At 41.9% G+C, this 20,507-nt stretch overlaps 1 protein-coding gene across 3 annotated transcripts in view; it reads left to right on the top strand.

Annotated features, from left to right (window-relative positions):
- ZRANB1 (zinc finger RANBP2-type containing 1) overlaps nt 1-20,507 on the top strand; it is a 40,611-nt gene that overhangs the window by 12,804 nt on the left and 7,300 nt on the right. For 2 of the 3 annotated variants that reach the window (XM_065066756.1, XM_065066758.1), the window contains exons 3-8: nt 171-1,069; nt 11,063-11,250; nt 12,810-12,963; nt 16,029-16,100; nt 16,616-16,814; nt 20,227-20,347. In XM_065066756.1, coding sequence (XP_064922828.1) covers nt 256-1,069; nt 11,063-11,250; nt 12,810-12,963; nt 16,029-16,100; nt 16,616-16,814; nt 20,227-20,347 — 1,548 coding nt within the window. In that variant the 5' untranslated portion in view covers nt 171-255. The remainder of the gene's footprint in view (nt 1-170; nt 1,070-11,062; nt 11,251-12,809; nt 12,964-16,028; nt 16,101-16,615; nt 16,815-20,226; nt 20,348-20,507) is intronic. The other variant, XM_065066757.1, reaches the window with a different exon arrangement.

Here is a 20,507-nt window from a genome sequence, read left to right as displayed (position 1 = left end):
CAGTTGCTTCAAGTCCTTTTTGTAGTGATTTTCCTCCCCCTAAATGTTCTAATAGTATCAAGAAAAAAAGATTGTCTGTTTGCTCAGCCTGATTTTAATATTATATTTGCAGTACGCATCAACTGGCTTAAATCTCATTTACTTTTTCCTTTTTTTTTTTTTTGAAACAGAGCTCCTATGCAACCATTGTGTACTAATGATGTATTCTGATTACTTAGCTTTCTGCCTGACGCAGTTCATTTCACGAAGTGCACGATGACAGAGCGTGGAATTAAATGGGCTTGTGAGTATTGTACCTACGAAAATTGGCCATCTGCAATCAAATGCACCATGTGTCGTGCTCAGAGACCTAGCGGAACAATTATCACAGAAGATCCGTTTAAAAGCGGTTCGAGTGATATTGGTAGAGACTGGGATCCCGCAAGCACTGAAGGAGGGAGTAGCCCCTTGATATGTCCGGATTCTAGCGCAAGACCAAGGGTTAAATCATCTTACAGTATGGAAAGTGCAAATAAATGGTCGTGCCACATGTGCACATACTTGAACTGGCCAAGAGCGATAAGGTGCACACAGTGCTTGTCTCAGCGGAGGACCAGGAGTCCCACAGAGTCTCCTCAGTCTTCAGGTTCTGGTTCAAGACCGGTCCCTTTTTCCGTTGATCCGTGTGAGGAGTATAATGACAGAAATAAACTAAACACGAGGCCTCAGCACTGGACTTGTTCGGTTTGTACATACGAAAACTGGGCGAAGGCGAGGAAATGTGTCGTGTGTGATCACCCCAGACCTAACAACATAGAAGCAATAGAACTGGCGGACACGGAAGAGGCTTCGTCAATCATAAACGAGCAAGACAGAGCTCGATGGAGGGGAAGCTGTAGTAGTGGTAATAGCCAAAGAAGATCTCCACCTACAACCAAACGCGAATCTGATGTGAAAATGGACTTCCAAAGAATCGAGCTGGCTGGAGCTGTTGGCAGCAAGGAAGAGCTTGAAGTTGACTTCAAAAAACTAAAGCAAATAAAAAATAGAATGAAAAAGACTGACTGGCTGTTCCTAAATGCTTGCGTTGGTAAGTCTGCTGCTACCTTATACTATTATGCCTGTGGTTAGGTATTTTAGGAGAATGAAGCATTAAAACATAATCTTGTTTGATTTTGAAACAGCCTTTAAAAATCTCTGCATTTTAATTTTAAAAAGTAAACCCAATCTCGAAGTTCCTGAAATAGCACCTGCTAAGAGAGGGTGTGGAGTTCACCCATAATCTGAACAGGGTTAGACGTGTTTCCCAACTATGCTTGGACTTTTTTGACCTTTTGTAGGAATGGATATCCTTGTAACCAAATCCTGTTGTTCTGTGTAGTCCTCAAAGAGTGGAGAAATTACAAAACCGGTCTACAGAACAATGTGATGCATATAGTACTGTAAAAATGCCATTACTGGCCATTTAAAATGACTCCTTTTTGCTATGGCAAGATATGCCGGTAGAACCAGCAGCTGCAGCTTGTGAGTATTTGTAAACAGTGTGGAGCTTGCAACAGTACAAGATGCTCTGTCAGATGTTAAAAATAACACCAAAATATGTAGCTCCAAGAAACTGCATGTGTAATACTGACCTTGAAAGTAATAATGTTGTATTAATATAGATACTGCGTTGTAAATGTTTATAGGCCTTCTGAAAGTATTTTTTGTAGTCAACTGCTTCAAAATAATTGAGATTTTGGACTGTTCTCCCAATGCTGTTAAAGAACTGAGATGCAAGAGCAGGGTTTTCTAAAGCTGTTGACCTTGTGAGTTCAACTCGTGTGCTGTAACTTCCCAGAAGCAGGTACCTTGTGCCCTAGAACACAAGCAGGTTAAGCGCTTGAAATACGCAACTATTTTTAGAGTAAAACACTTCATTTGAAACTCTAGCACTAGTGGTATATCTCATACTGCTCCATAATGTTTCATGAAGTCACTTCATGGTTGTTAAAATTAAAACTAATTTGTGGAGCTGCTTTATTTAATATATTGGATCAGGTCTAAATGTTCTTACGGATATTATGGGTTTGGCTTTTCTGAGCTAATAAATATTCCCGTTTATTTTTCTTGTTGTGTGAGTACGTGGACATGAACGCATTTTCTTTTGAAAATAGATGCCTCAGTATTGGTGCCTTCAGCTCCTTACGTGCTGACAGATGTGTAGTGCTTTCTCCTTCTGAAATGAAGCAATTGCACTTCTGGTATTTCGTATTTTATACGTTATTGAATACCCAAGATCAGTTGTTGGAGGTCATTCCTGTGCCTTGTACTGTTCTATCTTGCATTCTCATAGCAATCGTATTAAATATTAGGGTTTTTTTTTTTTTAACTCTGCTTTTTGAAAAGTGATTTTTTGGGGAGGGACTATTCCAGTGTTTAAAATATTTCGCACTTTCAGATTTAATCTGAGTGGAAGTGATTGTGTTTATATTTCAGACTCAGTTTCTCAAGTATTTAACATGGCTTGTGACTATACAGGTGTACATGAAGCTCAAAACTATGCTCACAGAAATTTTGTAAGGCGATAATTTGCTTCTTTTAAAATGAAAACGAAGAGAAAGCCAAAATGCAACTGGAGTTTTATGCTGATTTTGTTTTACTGCTGTTCTGCCATGGATTCCATTCTGTAACTTCAACACTTACTATAGCTTAACTTTTACTTATGGGAAAAAAAAAAAGGCAGGCAAAGCTGTTAATTATCAATCCTTCATTTCAGAATTTCATTTTGCATATCGCATATGTCGTATTTTTTCCAAATACTTCTTGTAGCAGGAATAACCTTAGGAAGATGGATGGAAGCTTCATAATTCTTTTGTGGTGGTGTCTGGATGCTTTGCAGAGTTTATCTCTATTGGAAAGGGACACCAGATTAACCAGTAGTTTTAAAGCTACATTTGTGATGGTTGTTTTGGTGCCTTAGCGTGATATACTTAAAACAATTGAACTGCCAACTGAACAATTTTGCCTTACCCTTGTGTTCTTGTCATTGAAATCAACTGAGTTATGGTGACTTGGTGAGTTACTGTTAGCTGAGTTGAACACTTGTCAATCCTTAGCCAAACACAGTTATAAAGTAGGACATGTTAAATGTTTGTGAAAACGGATGGAGTAATAGTCGGTATATAGTCTGTTACCACAGTTTGGCTGACAAGTGGTGGCTTGTTCGGGTTTGTAACTTCAGGCTTCGCACCTCCAAGTTTAAGCTCAATCAGTTGTGGAGGATCTGTTTACTTGGAGTCTGACTTATGTGGCAGAGATGTATTGATTTAAAGTTTTGGGATATACAAAGTGTAGCTTTCCCTGCAGTTAAAAATAAAGATTAGAGGAGCAGGAGTAGGAGGAATTCTTGGCAGACTGGTTATTTTCTTTTCTCTTGGAAGATATTATCTTTCAGAAAGTACCAAGGAAAATGTTTGATGCTTCAGGACAGCTGTTCAGTTGAACTCCCCCTTCTCATCTCAACCTTACTATGAAATTAAATTTAAAATCTAGTAAAAATAATGTCAAGTTTCATTTAAAGCACGTATCAGGCTGCTTTTTTTCCACATTTGTTCTTTTTAGCTGAAGCATGGAGATAGGCATGTATCTTATGTGGATTTGGAAAAGTACCCGTCTGTGCGTGTTTGTGGCTTTTTATGTTTTGTTGGAGACGCTCATTAATGCTCTACCCCCTTCAGTAAATAAATACACCATCAAGGCTTCCATTCCCTGCAAATCTAGGCTGTACAAAATCCGATGAGTGCATCTCTTGCATTTCTGTGTGATTAGTTTCCTTGATGGAGGGTATTCTTTCAGAATCAGAAGGATTAGTGGCATTTCCCCTTTCAAACTCCACAAGTAAATGTACTTGAATGTTATTTTTATTACTGATTTAGGTTTTGCAGCAATGGATGTATCTGTCAAATGGGCCTTTCTCAAAAGGATGAGGTTTTAGAACTGATTCATTTGGTTAAAATTTGTCAAAATCCAGTAAAGTATGGCTGTCGAATAACATGACAAATGCCAGTTTGAATTACGAGAAATTACAAATGGCTTGTGCAAGGACACCACTTTCTGCTGTACTGCCCCAGTACAAGGTTAATGTGGAGTCCAAGGTGACTCAGTTCTGGGGTGGGGAAGGGGGAAGCTAATGTATATTTTAAATTAAGCTCTGTTGTCGTTTCCGTAACTCATGGTTAAGGGCGGTTTGGTGGCATGTGGGGCTTAGGGTATCTGGTGCGCAAGAAGAGCGGGTCTGCCGTGGGGCTGCTGGAGCTGGTTACAGCTGCCTGTGGATTTAAGTCGTACAAATGGCTGAAGATGGTAGTGACTCTAAAACCTTTCTAGCGTTCAGTTTGCTTGGTACTTACACCTCAGTACTTGCCGAAGCTTCTCCTCTGCTGGCATTTCAGGGCTGGGCTTTACAGTGGTGCCAACAGAGCATGTTTGCTGCAGGGCACTGCTGGGGCTTCTTGGGTTGTGTATTCAACTCCCGAGCTTGAACTGTAGCGCACAGATCAAAAGTAAACTGCATTTCTTCTCCTTTCCCTTTCTCCTCCAACCCTGTTTGTTAACTGCTGCAAGAGTGTGCTCTGCTCTTTCGTTTTGGGCAGTAAGGGACCTCATGGGCCAGACTTCTGAGGCTGGGGATGGTGGCTCCAAAACCAAGTAGATACATGGTCTTCTCAGCTTTGTTAAAGAAACAACTAAGAGTGTTTCTTAAATCCAAAATATTTAGAGCAATCTGTAATGAATCTTGTTTTGCAGTACATCCTTAAAAGGACTGTTAGTTCATTCCTAGTATTCCTACATATGTGTCTGCTTAGTTTTTCCTTTGTCAACTGCTTTATCTCTTTTTCAGGCTTTTTTTGCTTTGTCCCTTTCTCCCTCCAGTTTTCTGCAGTAGTGCCCAACGTGTTTCCAGACATTCACAAACCCTGTGGGAAAGAGGGGTTGCCTTGGCCAGATTTAGGTCTGAAGCTGGCTGGGCAGTGTCCAGACTGGACAGACGGGGGGCCACCTCCTGATCTCTGTCCTCCGGGGACAGACGGGGGCCACCTCCTGATCCGTGTCCTGCGGAGACGGGGGCCACCTCCTGATGCATGTCCTGCGGAGACGGGGGCCACCTCCTGATGCATGTCCTCCAGGGATGGAGGCCACCTGCTGATCCGCGTCCTGCAGAGCGTGTGGCTCTTTGCTGACAGTAAAGGACGTCTGAAGGGGTTGATGTACCAAGGTGTACCCAAAGTTGTCCTTCTGTCTGGTTGTTTCTGCCTCCCTTCTGGTGTGTTTGTATGCCAGCCTACAATGAAGCGTGTCCGGAAACTGACCCTGCTAAAAATGAAGCTTGATAAGCTTGATTTTTGTGGGGGGGAGCGGTGGTGGTTTTGTTTGTTTATTTTGCTGGTTTAGTAAACCAGACTGGTTTCCTCATCACATCCATGGTACAGTTAAGCCTTGATGGGGCTGTTAGTGCTTTAATAAGGGAGTGGGAACGAGCTGCTGGAGGCAGGGAAGGGTCATGCATGGTTCCCTGCTGGTGTCACTTTAGGCTGACTCGAACTGTTTGGGGAAGTGTAGCATTAATTAGTCACTGGTGAGTGATTACCTGCCAGGCTGGTCTTGGCTGCAGATGGCAAATAGTGTGTTGGGATGGGCTGGGGAAGAGTCTCTGGTGTGACCGTACAGCCCATCCTCCTTTGTCATGCTGGGAGGCGTGACTTGGCACACTCTGCTGTGCCGGGTAACCATGGTGTAAGCTTCCAGCTTCCACCTGGACAAAAATACCTTATTGTATTGTCGTCTGTGTCCTATACATATATTCTTCCAGAACTACTTCACCATCTGTGTGCGCCTTTCAGGAGGAGGTAAAACTCTGCACGCCTTATTCCTTGGGAGAAAGTTTTGACTCCTGGGATGCTTGTATTTAGCTTTCCTCACTCCTTTCTTGAAGCTCAGTGATATTTTATATTGAAAATAGTTGAATAAATTATCAAGTTTAAAATAGTTATTTAAATTTGCCTTGGAAGCACTGCTGGTTAACCTGAATATTTATGATTTTATGATTTTCCACTGTCCAGGCTCCCTTTAGGGAATTTACCTATTTAATTTGCAAGTTGTGCCAGCCAGCGCTACAGAACTGTTCCAAAGTCTGTGGGACTGTGCAATTAGGGCAAACACGATTTACTTTTCTAGATATGCTTGTAAACTCTTGTGTTCGTTTTTTCCAGCTTAACTGCACTAAACCCTATAAATATTTACATATGCTAAAGAAGGAATTTCATAGCACCGTAACTGAAGTAGTGTGGTTTTAGCAGCTAGGCTAATTGTGGGTTTATTTAATACGAGCAAATGTAATACCTGATGCCTAGTAGAGAAGGTGGTTGTAGTGGGGGGAAAAAAAGCAGGATCAAGATAGTGCAAATAGTTGTTATTGGATGATTAATGCTTTTTAAATTTAGTCTTTTAAAATAACCTTCTTAATCTCTATCATGTATCTTCTCATGTATATGAAGATTGCAGATTCTCGATCTGTGCTATTTATAAGAATTGGGGCTTTACTAGAAGAAGAAAAAACTTTGGCTCCTGGTGCTGTGAAAGAATATTCCAGCAAGAGGAAACGCCTGAGTCGTGAATGAGAACACAGTTGAACCTGTAAATGCAGAACACTCCCCTGCACTTGCATTTTCTCATCACCGGTGTGCAGCGTGTGCCATTCTGTCCTGTCACGTAGCACATCAGCCTACAGGCATGTGTTTGTGGATGAAGCAAAGCAGAACTCCTTGCGGGGAACACACACAGACCGGTGCCTTCCGTCACAATACCAAGCTAATGTTTTCGGAAAAGCTATTTTTGCTGTGGATCAGAAGTAGCCATTGAGTCATAAGCATCTGTTTGCGTTTGTGTAGCTCTTGTATCTAATGGGAGCTGTGCCCTTGCAAGAGATCTTGCTGCTCGGTGCTGTGTGAACAATCTCCAGGCAAATGGCACTTTTCCTTGTGACATTTCAGCAGTCCGAGGAATGCGGTGGGTGTCGGTGGGGACGAACCCAACTGGCATGGCGCGGTACCAGAACACAGCTCAAAGGCTGCTTGTGTAGGTAATCAGGCACTTCTGTGCTCTGAAATGTGGTGAATTGGAGCATCAGTAAATATTTCTGTAATGTGGCTTGTAAATAGTGTTTTGTTAAGCTTTATTTAAATAGACTTAATGAATTGGAGGCTCTCATTCACCCGACAGAAATCAAAGCCATTGTAGGAATGTGCTTGCTGTTGTCCATAAAAGCATATTAAGACCTCATTTTGGAGTGATGATACAGAGTTTAGGAATTGCAGGCAGTTCTTATGAATGTTGCATGTAGGCAAGGTTACCCCATAGTTTTGAGGCAAGATTTCTGTTTTCTGGTTTAGATTTCTGTTAATTTGCCTGTTATTACTACGTTTTCTGCTCAGTGTTCACTGCAGCCTTGGGCTGTACTGACTGGCACCTGCAGGCACCTCACAAGTTGGTGGGAATTTTCCCCTATTCTTCTGAAGCAGTTAAAATGAAGTAGGTATTTGGTAGAATGGATAAAGATAAATTTGGGCTTATGTTGCTGTGGCCCAGAGAGGCCAGAGAGGTTGGTAATGACTGTAGAACACAGACCCTACAGTAGTGATGCTCTGCTTACTTGGGTCACAGCATTTCAATGCGGGTTAGTAAGATGTTGAAGTGTGCAGCAGGTTTGCAAGAGGGAGCTTCTGATGAGGAAATAGATTTGTAATGGGCTCCGTGCAAAAAAAAAAACGCAGAATAAGTTTTGTATGGTTTGATTTTGTGTGTCGTGTTTATTGAGGCTCAGTTACAAAGCAGGCAGAAGCGAGTTTGTCTGGGCTTTATCTAAGAATTTCTGATGCCTATTTTTTTTTCTTCTTCTTTCCCTCTCTCTCTCCCATAAATAATCACTTGGCTGTTTGGATTAAGGAAAAGCGGATGACCAGAGGTGATATGTGCACATGGTCTCATCGCCATCCCTCCAGGAGCTGTAACTGTGCTAGTTTGTCTTTAGCAAACCATCACTGTTCTTTATTCCTGCTGGATAGCCTTGCGAACCCTATACCTAAAACACATTTACAACGTTCTTTTTTTTAAATAAGGCCTAGAAAGCATATGCAGTTTGCCTGTTTTTGATGTATGTATTGATCTTTAGCTTAAACTTCACCAGTGAGGTTTAGAAATGCACTTTTAAAATGACAGCTTATATAACAATTTTAGCAATTAATTCTAGGACAAGGGGACTTTTAGGAATGTCAAGTATTGCGAGACGTGGGCGTAAACTGCCAGAACTGGCAGTGCTGTGTATCACATGTCACTGATTTGGGTCTTTATTGTAGCTTTTAGTAGTTGGTACTTGAAGGCATCGCCAAACCTGACAGAACCACATCTCAGCATCGGTCCTGGACCTCAGTTGTTGCCGCGGTTTGGTTAAAAGCACAATGGGAGTGAGTTGCTTTAGCGGCCAAGAGTCGGGGATTAAAAGAATAGCAACAAATGTGAATTGACCTGGCACTGACCGAAGGCTGTATTAGCATGTATCTGTCATTGAAGGATAATTTTGGGGATGTTTGATTGTTTGAAATCAGTCTGAAATATTTGGCTTGTCAGGGTGACTACCTACCAGTCTTGGGTGGTCTTTGGTACGTTTATCACTGGGTGATGCAGATATGGTAACTGGAATCTTTCCTCTCTCAAGAGAAGTGGTTAAAATATAAAAGGACATGAAGTTGCTATTAGTCTTTAAAAAGGTGTCTTTCCTAAATGAATATGATAATTAAAAAATAAGCGTGTCATAAGGTAGCAGAAAACCTGCTCAAATCAAGATTCTTCTTTCCCTGGGGATTCTTGTGTGTTTGCTCACAGGTGATCTTGTGCCATGGCTGTAGTACAGTGTGTTTTATGAGGGCAAGTCATGAGAAATTCTCTGACGTTGGTATCTATGTATACATAGATATCTACAAAAAAGAAAACCAAGTCAGCTTGCTGCATTTGTTTGGAATCATATCAAAATCAGCCTTGGTACCGCCTTATCAGTGGCATACGTGTGATTGCATGGAAATAAAATGCTACACTTGGCATTCTTGTTATGGATACAGCGCATATTGGCAGAAGTGTACCTTTTGCTTTGGTATGTTTCGATTCCACCCATAATGGAGATGTTGCGACAGGAGCACGGTTGTGTTGCACATCCTGTGTTACATTCCCGCGATGCGCGTTTTGGTGAACGTCTTCAAACTCCCACCAATGGATTTTCAGTGTTCATGTCAATGAAGCAGCTTTTCTCCATCAGTAGCGCCTCCGTTCTTTAAAAGAAAATATGTTTTCATCAGCAAAGTTCTGACTCTTACAGAACAAAAGCTAAAATGGACAGATACAACTCTTGTCTAATTAGTTCTTTAACTCATTTGGGGTGAGCACATGGGCAGACGGTTGAGCAGAACACTGTTAATGCCGGAGTGGAATATAAACACAGACCAGAAATAAGAATTGTTCTGTATTGTTTTCATTCTGCCCTGGCCTGTCAGACTTTGAGTCCTTGATGAATGGGTAGATGTTATATGACTGAAATTTGCAGCTGAATTTGTATTCTGGAACTTCTCTGCTTTACACCACTGCTGGATAATCTAACTGATTGAATAATCAAACTTATATCTGTAGAGGCTTACTGAGCAGAGCTGATAACTTTGTAGAGAAATGTCTTGTGCTGATAATCCATTTTCCTTCTGTGTTTCTTCTGAAAGCTTTATAATCTCAGTATTGAAAGCGATAGACTTTGTGGGCGAGCTAAGAATGCTTTCCCAAATCCTGGATTAAGCAGCAGCCCAGCTGCTAGCGCGCTTCCCTGCTAGCAGGCAGTGCAGTTTGCCATGATGTGGCTGGGTGGGTTGGTTGCTGTGTGTGTGGCTTTATTTTTCCTCCCTTTTTTTTTTTGGTGTTTGCATTTTGATCCTGAGCAGGAGCGAGTGCCCTTGAGGCTGAACATCTTTCCCTTCTGATTTGTTTTTGAGTCTTGGTAAGCAAGTTGAGTGAAGGATGGACTTCAGCCTCCATCTGTGCTCTTACTCTTTTGTTCTTACTTACTTCCCTATTAAGGATGGCTTTAAAATGACTTTCCTATTTCTTTGACTCAGTATTAGTGTTCTCTTAGGCATATATCTAAACCAGGATCTTTATAACTGAAAGAATTTCTGTGTTTAGGAAGCCTTATATTGGGAGCGATACTTTTGAAGATACCACCACCACACCTTGTTGATGGTGTATTCTGATAATTGCAGCTAAAGGATGCAGTCAGTGTGAATGGTCCTGATATGAAGCGTGGTACAAAAGTTAGAGGTTCCCAGGGGCTCTAGAAGACATTAGGATCATGTCCCCTACCCCATCATGTTTTAGGAAGTAAAGCAACTTGGAGTTGATGCAGTATGTGTGTGTGATGTCCTCTTTAATTCAGTTTTAATAGAGTACCCTGAATAACTGTGTAAGTTGAGTTGGTAGCAGAGATAAGCTGAAGAGAAACTTTGTTCTCTGCACTCTCTTCCAACACTGTTCTAAACTGTATTTTTTGGGGGGGGGGGGGGAAAGACTTGTATTCCAAAAACCCTTTAATTGATCTGATTCTTAGGTCCAATAGTTTGCTTTTAAGATAGGTTACAAGGTAAGATGTAATTATCAAACTAATTTCTGTACTAAGAGTGAATGACTCTCCGTGCTGATCAAGTGAAACGCCAGTGGGTACGTTATGCTGGGTATTTCATCAAGGGTCCTGAGCAGCACTTTGTAACGGGCTTTTGATCTGCTGTATCTTCCACTAGTTTGGGTGGTGGAAATGATCCAGGAGGTAAGTGTAAATATTTTGTAGTCTTCTGTTTAAAAAACAAAATAAAAAGCAAGTTTCTTGGTACGCAGTTATCTTTGTATGTTAGGTCCAGACCAGAATAAATAGAGGTAAGCTATATAAAATAAGCTGGTTTTATCCAGAGTGACTCATTCACTAGCTGAAATGAATGGTGCGTCGTTTTTGTTTCCTCAGGAGTTGTAGAAGGCGATTTAGCTGCTGTGGAAGCTTACAAGTCATCAGGAGGAGACATTGCCCGCCAGCTCACGGCCGACGAGGTTCGCCTGCTCAACCGCCCGTCTGCTTTCGACGTCGGGTACACGCTTGTCCACCTGGCGATCCGCTTCCAGAGACAAGACATGCTGGCGATCCTGCTCACGGAGGTGAGTTGCCCTGAGCCCTGCACACATTTAACGGGAGCCCCGGGTAACGGTGCCATTGTTTGCAGCCGTGACACGTCACTTAATTTGCCACAAGATAGAGGCTAATGCTGTTGGAATACATGAACCACTTTAGTGTGTCTCCTCTAGAAGACTTAAAGACTGTATATATGTGGTGGTCTCGAGGAGGTTCAGTTTTCTCCTTAATGAGCAGTTTTGGCGCACGTTCTGACCGTCCTGGGGGTGGAAGTGAGTTATTGTGAGGCTTCCTGCGCTTTGGGTGGGGGAGAGGAAATGCCCCGAAAGCAAAACACTGAGATCAATGACAGCGCGGGGGGTTTGTTCCTGATTTTTTGTTAATGAATAAGTCTACCTGGTCTTTCTTCCCTGGTTTTCTTCGGAGTTTCTGTTCTAGAGAAAGGCAAATTTCTTGCTTTGCAGAATTGCTGGGGTTTTTTTTCCACTCTTTGCCCATTTTATAAGCTGGTTGGTTCCTCTCTGTGTCTCCTTGCTCTCTCGTATTCCATTTCCTTGTATATTTTTGTACCACGGACCTCAATTCTGGTCATCTTTGCCCTCCTCCATCTTTGCTTTCTTACACCATAAATAATTCTGTTTTGTTTTGGGTTTTTTTGTGTGTTTTCTTCATCTCAAACTTCTGGTTCCTCACCTGATCAGAGCCAAAGTTTTATTCTGCTTCCTTCCCTCTTTTGACAATTAAAGCAATTCTGAAAGCACATGTTCCTGAGAAAATGCCTGAAAAGCACATAAGGATGATGGAGTCTGTAGGATTGAGTGATTAAAGAGAGTAGATGAAGCAAGATGAATGCAGCTAAAGCCTTGAGAAGAGAATCTATTTATATATGTCTAATATCAGTAGTTTTGTGCTGCTTACATAGCTATCTGGGTGGATGGAGTTACACTTTACAAACAAGTTAAATTGCTGAAATACTCTCTTACAGATGTTTCTGGTGGTTTTGTTTCAGTTTCTCGAATACTTGGTCAACATACTATTTGTGAAAATGCTTGGTAGTGTTTGAGCCACAGTGATCCTTCGCTAGGATGTTAATTAGTGAAAATGGGCATCTTTAAAGCTGTGTTATTAATATATCCGGTGTCATCCCTGTGGCACTTACCCTGTATCACTGATTGAGTTCCTACTGTTAGTAATGATTAGAATCTGGAGAAATTTAAGTATCTTAGCTTAATAGTGTCTGGGAAGATTCTTTGTAGGAGCCTCGTGCTGTGGTAATGAAGTTATTAAATGTAGATTTGAGGTATATTTTGTATTGCGATCTGGCTCTGACCCTTATTGTTCTCTCCCTTTCCTGCTGGAATTGGTCACCTGTTAATTCATTTCTTTGAATAAAAAAAGCTTTTAATCAGCCTTATGTTATCAACTACATGACAAACAAAACATTAATTCATTGAGAGTCAATAAACTTTTAATCTTTATACTTCTGTTGCATTACTTGTTAACAAAATACAGTCTGCTGGTGTTCATCACTCAAGTCTTTGCATTTAACTGGAAATAATACTGAGTGCAGTAACTTGCGTTCCAGGTATCACAACACGCAGCGAAGTGCATTCCTGCCATGGTGTGTCCAGAGGTCACAGAACAAATCCGCCGTGAAATTGCTGCATCTCTTCACCAACGCAAGGGAGACTTTGCTTGCTATTTTCTGACTGACCTTGTAACGTTTACGTTACCTGCAGGTAGCTACAAAATTCTTCTTACTGATGGGAGGGTTTGTTTTTTTGTCTCCTAGTTGAGAATTGCTTGTTTTGGATGGATACCTTGACTTTCTGATGGTGTGTGTGTGAATATAGGTTTTATTTGTTAAGTTTTAATAGCTTAGGTCAGATCTAGTAGTTGAATTGGCTTATTCAGGTTTTGCACACTTCAGCCCATACACTGTTGTGTGAACATCTGCTGGCTTCTTTAGACATGAGGAAGTTGAAGAAGAGTGGTGTTTCCTAAAGAAAGGCTGTGTTTAATTTTAAGATTGGAGCCCAGACGTTTCTGAGCTCTAATACGGCTTTTCGCATAGCTGTGCTAGCTTTCCGTGCTTTCCATTAAGGCACGGAGCTATTTGCATTCGCACTTGGTTATAGCAACAGCACTTGTTGAATACTTTTGAAGAACTCTGTGATCAAGAGAATGTTGGTCTATTAACCAAAAGGTGTTAGAAGACTTAATTTTGGTAGTTGTTTCCTTTAATATAAATGCTACCAGGGGTAAAAAATTGTGTATAATAGATGGAACCTGTACTAATCAGCAGATCATTTGTCTGTTTTACAAAGCAGTGGCATTGTAAGAATAGTATTTGGAACTTTGGCTGAGTGTTACCTCATCTCCTACTCTTGAAGAAGCCTGGATAATATTTACCACTTGTCTACAACTATCTGTTTGGGGTGCTGTGTTCAGTCTTGCCCCGTGTATCACGTACAAGAGGCAGACGGTGTGGGTGTGCACGGTGTCTGGAGACACTTCATGGCTTTTTGGGGGAGAGGAGGGCAGCAGAATGATTTCATAACACACATGAGAAATGTGGCTCTTGCCAGAAATGAGGAGTTTGTTCGCTATTTTCAAGAGACACATCTTAAACCGCTTTGCATCTTTTTTGACATGTGTTATAGCCATTGAATAATTAAGGAGTAAGAATGTTCAAAAGCTTCTGTGTATCAACACTGTATTTCCACAGTCACTTGAACATCTGTAGTCAACAGTTAGCAGCTGTACTCAAGATATTTCCAAGGACAGGGGTATATATATCACACAATCCTATTCAGATATTACCTGTACAATGGAGTTTCCACTCAGTCTTTCAAATAAATGGATCCTCTTGAAGAGCCAAGGCACAGACATTGGAGTGCCAAACTTTTAAATGGATTGCTGGTCGCTGTAACCCAGTTGTAGTTTAAAGGGAACAATCGTACCAGAAAAAGGGGGCAACAAAAACAAAGAAACCAAACCAAAAAAACCCCCAACAAATAAAAAAGGCCAAACCAAAACAACAAAGACAGAAAACGAAACAAAAAGCCCACCCCACACCACCCTGCCTGTGCCAAACTACTATGAACTGTAGTAGCAACTCGTGTGCCTAAACGTGCACGTCACTGTTAGAAGCCCTGAGGCACTGGACATGTGAGCAGGACTGGCAGATCTGACCCTGGAATTAAGAACCATCTTAGTGCCCTTAAAATACCACTTAGAGGCCAGTAATTATCTCCTATGCGGCCTGAGGGGATACTAGATGTTTCTGGTTAAGTATTTATTTACTCCCTTATTTAAGTTTCACAATTGTGCTGAAGCTAATGAAGTTTCTCTAGTTTCTGCTCTGCCTAGCAACCCTTTACTACTTCTGCATTGAAGTGCAGGACATGAGCAAATCTTTAAGGTATAGCAAATATTTGAGTTTTAGAAGATGTGTGTTTAATTAACATGATACAGGAGTCACAACAGTTTTGCCCATTACACAACTTTATGCCATTTTTTAATAACAATGGTAGATCCACAGTTACGGATCTTATCTGTGAAGCTTTGGGAACAGTTATCAACACGGGCATTTTCCATGTCGTGGCTCAACAGTTTTCCCATTTCTTGTTTTCTAACCTGCATGCTGTGGCCTGCAAACTGTTGGGGTTCTCCAAACTCTTTTCTTGAAGTCTGCATGAAATGACAAAGAAAGTGGGTGTTCTGTACAATAACAAGTCTCTTGACAAACTGTTCCTGGCCATTGGGGGAGTCACTCAGATGGGTGTCCTGATGGACAGCAGGGTGACCATGAGCCAGCACTGTGCCATTTTTGGCCAGGAAGGCCAATGGTACCTGGGGTGGGTTAGAAGGGGGTGGTCAGTAGGTCAGAGAGGTTCTCCTGCCCCTCTGCTCTGCCCTGGGGAGACCACACCTGGAATATTGTGTCCAGTTGTGGCCCCTCAGTTCCAGCAGGACAGGGAACTGCTGGAGAGAGTCCAGCGCAGCCACCAAGATGCTGGAGGGAGTGGAGCATCTCCCGTGTGAGGAAAGGCTGAGGGAGCTGGGGCTCTGGAGCTGGACAAGAGGAGACTGAGGGGGGACTCATTCCTGGGGATCAATATGGAAAGGGGGAGTGTCAGGAGGATGGAGCCAGGCTCTTCTGGGTGACAACCAGTGACAGGACAAGGGATAACAGGTTCAAAATGGAAAACAAAAGGTTCCACTTATTTGAGAAGAAACTTCTTCTTAGTAAGGGTAACAGAACCTCCCTGGGCACTCTGGTTCATTGTTGTGGAGTCTCCTTCTGTGCAGACATTCCAACCCGCCTGGACACCTTCCTGTGTAACCTCATCGGGGTGTTCCTGCTCCGGCGGGGTTTTTGGGCTGGATGAGCTTTCGAGGTGCCTTCCAATCCCTGACATTCGGTGATTCTGTGGGTGGAAAACCACTGCTTAGGATTGAAGCTGTCCTAAATATAGTAGGGTTGAAAATACTATTTATTTTCTCTTTCCACCTCAAAGTGGTTCTCCACTTCACTTTCTCCTTCAGAGAAATCCGTTCTTGCCCTACGTGTGCAGTGATGATCCTTTGTGTAAAAGGTACGGCAGTCAGTCTGGGCTGCACGTGTGCCCCACAAATGACAGATCTGAATATACCAGCAGACGCTGATATAACGCTTCTCAGAGGAGGCATTAGGGGTGACAGGGCAAAACCTGGTGCCTAAGTGCTCCCGAGCATCAGGCGGGTAAAGTTTCTTTTACTGTAACATTAAGCAACTTTTGTTTGCTTTCTATTTTTCCAGATATTGAAGACTTACCGCCCACAGTCCAAGAAAAGTTATTTGATGAAGTACTTGATAGAGATGTTCAGAAAGGTAAATGCTCTGAGAATGGCTAGAATCTTTCCTTTTCATTAGGGAGTATATGTGTGGCTTTCTTGCTTTAACTATAGATTTAATGTTTTCGAGTTGATTTCCCCCCCTAGAATTACTTTAATTTTAACATTTACATTGTATTTAAGAGGCTGAGAAAAATTGGAGCCTGTAGAGATTATTTTCTTAATGTATCTTTAAAGAGTTTTAAAGCTTTGGAGTTTTAAGTCACAAGCTCTGTAAAGAAAGCCGAACAAGTATTTCCACTTCAGTAACAATCCTCAAACAAATGATTGTGGTCTATGGTTTGTTTTGGTGTAGGGGGGGTTTGTTTGTTTGTTTTCTCGACAGTATTTTGTCCAAGGAATGCCTTTGGCCATTGCAGTTCACCTCGTTTTGTAATATGAAGGAAAACTGAGTTTTATTCGTGTAACTGGATAAATTGTTGACGTTATGCCATTACTGTGCTCCTCAGATTCTGTGCAAACAGGTTTTAAGAGGTTATTTTTACGTTGCAGAGCTGGAAGAGGAATCTCCCATTATTAACTGGTCTCTGGAGCTGGGTACGCGCTTGGACAGCAGGTTGTACGCGCTTTGGAACCGGACGGCGGGGGACTGCCTGCTCGATTCCGTCCTGCAAGCCACGTGGGGCATCTACGACAAGGACTCCGTGCTGCGGAAAGCTCTTCACGACAGTTTACACGACTGCTCGCATTGGTGAGTTGTTTTTGTGTCCGTTTTAAAGACGGCTTTCCACGCAGCACAGCAGTACGGTGTTAAAAAGAAACACAGCCACCACTCCCCGATTTACAGCGGGTGAATCACAGCGTGATTCATGGCGTAATCTAGATCTGGCGCGTTTTAAACGCGAGCACTGGAAACTTGGACGTTCTGACCATGGTGATGGTGTGTGATATCCAGCAAATAGCTTTTAAAACAGAGTTAAACATTTTACGCTGTGTGCTTGTCAAGAGTGCGCTGACCGCAGTTAGGGCCGGATTGACTTGCAGTGTAAATCACGCACGCCATGCCTCGCTGCCATGGTGGAAGCTTTGCAGAAGATTGTTAAAAGAAGATAGCCTTTTATTCTTGTATAAACTTTGCAGTATTTTCATTCCATCTGCTTAGTTACAGCTTTATTCGGCATTGCTGGTTTTGTTCCTGTTCTGTTTGCTAAAATAGTTGCAGTAAAGCACAGCGTTGACATTCAAGTGCTGCTGTCGTTAGGCCATAGAGTGAGTTTATCATTCCGTAAAACAACATCTTTAGTCCAGTACTGTGGTTTGCCTCTGCTAGAGGAAAAACTCTTCCCATTGGACCCCTGGTGTCCACCAGCTCTCAAGTGTGACGTGGGACTAAGGGAAGAGATTAGTAAAGACTAATAATTTAAGACGCAGGCGATTAGATTTCCTATGTTCTTGTAGTCAAGGGCAAGAGAAGCGCTGTCGGCAGGCGCGCTGGAGAAAGAGCCTGTCCTCTTGCTCTGTGTGCTGGACAGAAAGTCAACAATAAAAGTTCATTTTAGGGGTCCCTGTAAGTTGTTTCTGTAATTACTGTCCCCAGCTGCCCCCTGTTTGGAGAAAACTCCCCAAATTCACACCCAGAGCTGGATTTAGTGGTGCTTCTGTAACAATTCTCCCGAGAACCCGTTCCCAGATGGATCTGTCGCTGCTTTAGAGTTGTTTATAATGGAGTGTGCATCTCGACCACGCAGGAATGTCCCTGGCATTGCAAACGGTTCCCCTGAGGCCAGAATAGAAATTTATGATAGATCAGGTTTTGTTCTTTATGGTAACAAAAACAAGCGTGGTATCCAAAAACATGCTGCAGACTATTGAGGCTTAAACTGATCTTTCAAAATGTTAGTGTGAACTACTGCTGGCTTATGTTGTGTCTAACATAACACTCGTTATTTATAGTGTATTAAATCTGGTTAAGCTTTTTAGTTCATTTTCTAGACAGAATTTGCATTTTACTCTGAATTTACTTAATCTTTATCCTTATTGGAAGCATTTTTTTTAAACTGATCCATGTGTTATAGCTGTTTGAATACAGTTCCCTACCTTCAGTCTGGATAATCTTATTTGCTCGTTTGTCATGGGAAAAATTAGTAGAAGACTTTAAGTTCTGTTGTAAACTGATTATCCTGTACATCCTATACTTGCTGTATAGATTCTGTGTTGCCCAAGATACTTTTAGTTGTGTGGGACAGGATGTGGAGCAGGGAGAAGTGACATTGTTGTCACTGGCTCTAATGACAGCTGCTGAAGGAATAGGCTCTGAAGTGCCATCGCTAATCTGAACAACAATGTGCTTCAACTGCCGTCCAGCAGGACTGTTCTCCAAAACCTTCACCAAGACACTTCAACTGGTATTTTTATAGTCACAGAAAACTCCTCTAATTCATTTGGCCTCATTTTGCTACGTGTGTTTAGATGCTGAACAAAGAAGAATCTACTTACTAGAGACCGTCTAGTGTCGGGTACCCAGAGAAAGCTCAACAGTGAAGTCCCCAGAGGCTCTGGCCTGTGGAGTCTTTTCCACTCGCCTTTTAAGTGACTACACTCTTCTAGTTTACTGATTTGTCCCTTTCTGTATTCCGCCTTTAGCTTTTAATGGAGAACGGGCATATGCCCTAAGTTGCCTTTCAGGTTTATTATTGTTAATGGATACATTCTGTGCTCTTGTGCTAAACTGAACAGTTTGTTTTGAATGAGATCGGAATCTCGAGTCTTCTGTCTGCACGGCTTACCTGCAGGTGCCTGTGTCTGAGCGACCCGAAGAAACCTCTTTAGGGAAAACCACCATAGGCACTGATTCGGTTTGTTCTGGTTGTGTCTGTGTGGTGTGTTTTGTTTTGTTTTTCCACAGAATCTGATTAAACTTCTTTCAAGAGACTTGGCAATTAATTAATTTAGCACAAGATGTTCGCTGAGACTTTTCTGGGGAGAAACGGGCAAAATATCAGCTGCAAAGACAGAAGCATTTGCTGCATTAGGATAGGGACTGGAATGTAGCTAGATCCAGAGGATTCCCTATAGATGAGTGAGCACACACACCTATCAAAGCATCTCACTAATCAGTCTTCTAAGCCATGCAAAGGTTTTAGTTGTGCTTGGAAAAACCAACCTGGTTGGTGACAGCTGTCATAGGTACCAAGATTTTAGGATGATTGCATCATTACAGAAAGCATAGGAAAGGTTTCTTCCACACACACTCGCTGTTTTCTCAGATTTTAATTGAGCTCATTTCAATGACTTTTTAATACACTGAACTTAGAACGGTTTCTTTGTATTGGCAGTGAAGGCCGTGGTTTAAGGCTGGCTTAGTGTTCCTCACTAAACCGGTGTTCCCCATGGGAAGTTGTGGCTTTTCCGTTGTGCTGTGATTGGACTGAGTTAGTCAGCATCTGCTTTTCAATATGTAGGTAATTTTCTTTGTAATTGATTAAGATAAAACATTAGTGCTACACTAGTGTACAAAAATGTTAATTTTAATTTCAACAGAAAAACAGAAATCCTGTGGCTTTAAAACTTATAGTTTACATGGGATAAATCCCACTTTCTAGATTCGATTCTTATCCATGCTGCTTTGTAACTGTTCACAGAATGTGAAATTACTGTACTTTTTGCTTCAAGAACTGATGTAAAACACATTCTGCCTCTTAACCGTGGCCTGTTTGAAGTTGATACCTGCATACTTGGGAGTTAATTGGCTCGTGATGTGGTCAACACCAGAGAATACCTGTACTGTTCGTGTGAGAACAACGAGCAACTCCTCTGATGTGAGATGGAACGTCTTAGTTATGTTCCTTGTACATCCATGCTTAAATAATCTTAAATAAAGCTTAAAAAAACCTATTACAAGCAGTATCAAACTAGCCAGGAGCCTGTTAGGAAGTTTTATCTATTAGAGCATGTTTGCTGTAGACATTGTGATCCTGAGGATTATCACATCGAGTTTCTTGAAGATGAAAACCAGAACACAATCTAGTTTTTCTGACCTATGTTCTTTCTTCCCCCATCTTTCCAGGCTGAGGATAAAGGGTTACAAAGTTAAATGCTGCTAGCAGGTGTATGGGGGTTGAGTAAATATTTTTGTCTTTACCACTCTTTCTCTGATCTTTTAGGTTCTATACGCGCTGGAAAGAGTGGGAATCGTGGTATTCCCAAAGCTTTGGTTTACATTTCTCACTGCGAGAGGAACAGTGGCAGGAGGACTGGGCATTCATACTCTCTCTTGCAAGCCAGGTAAGAAAACTTCTGTAAGGTGGCTGGTTGGGAGGATATTGTAATCTCTGAAGAGAAACTGCAAGAACTCGAAGTGTTCCTCAGGAATAAGAATTTTCATGGATAAAGGACATAATCATCTTAATCCAGCAATCTGAAAGTATTCCTGGGTAGGCTCTTC

Source organism: Columba livia, chromosome 6 (assembly GCF_036013475.1).
Source record: "Columba livia isolate bColLiv1 breed racing homer chromosome 6, bColLiv1.pat.W.v2, whole genome shotgun sequence".
In the NCBI taxonomy this organism is placed as follows: Eukaryota; Metazoa; Chordata; class Aves; order Columbiformes; family Columbidae; genus Columba; species Columba livia.
The sequence above is the reverse complement of the archived record's forward strand: the minus strand, read 5'-3'. Positions and strand labels throughout refer to the sequence as shown.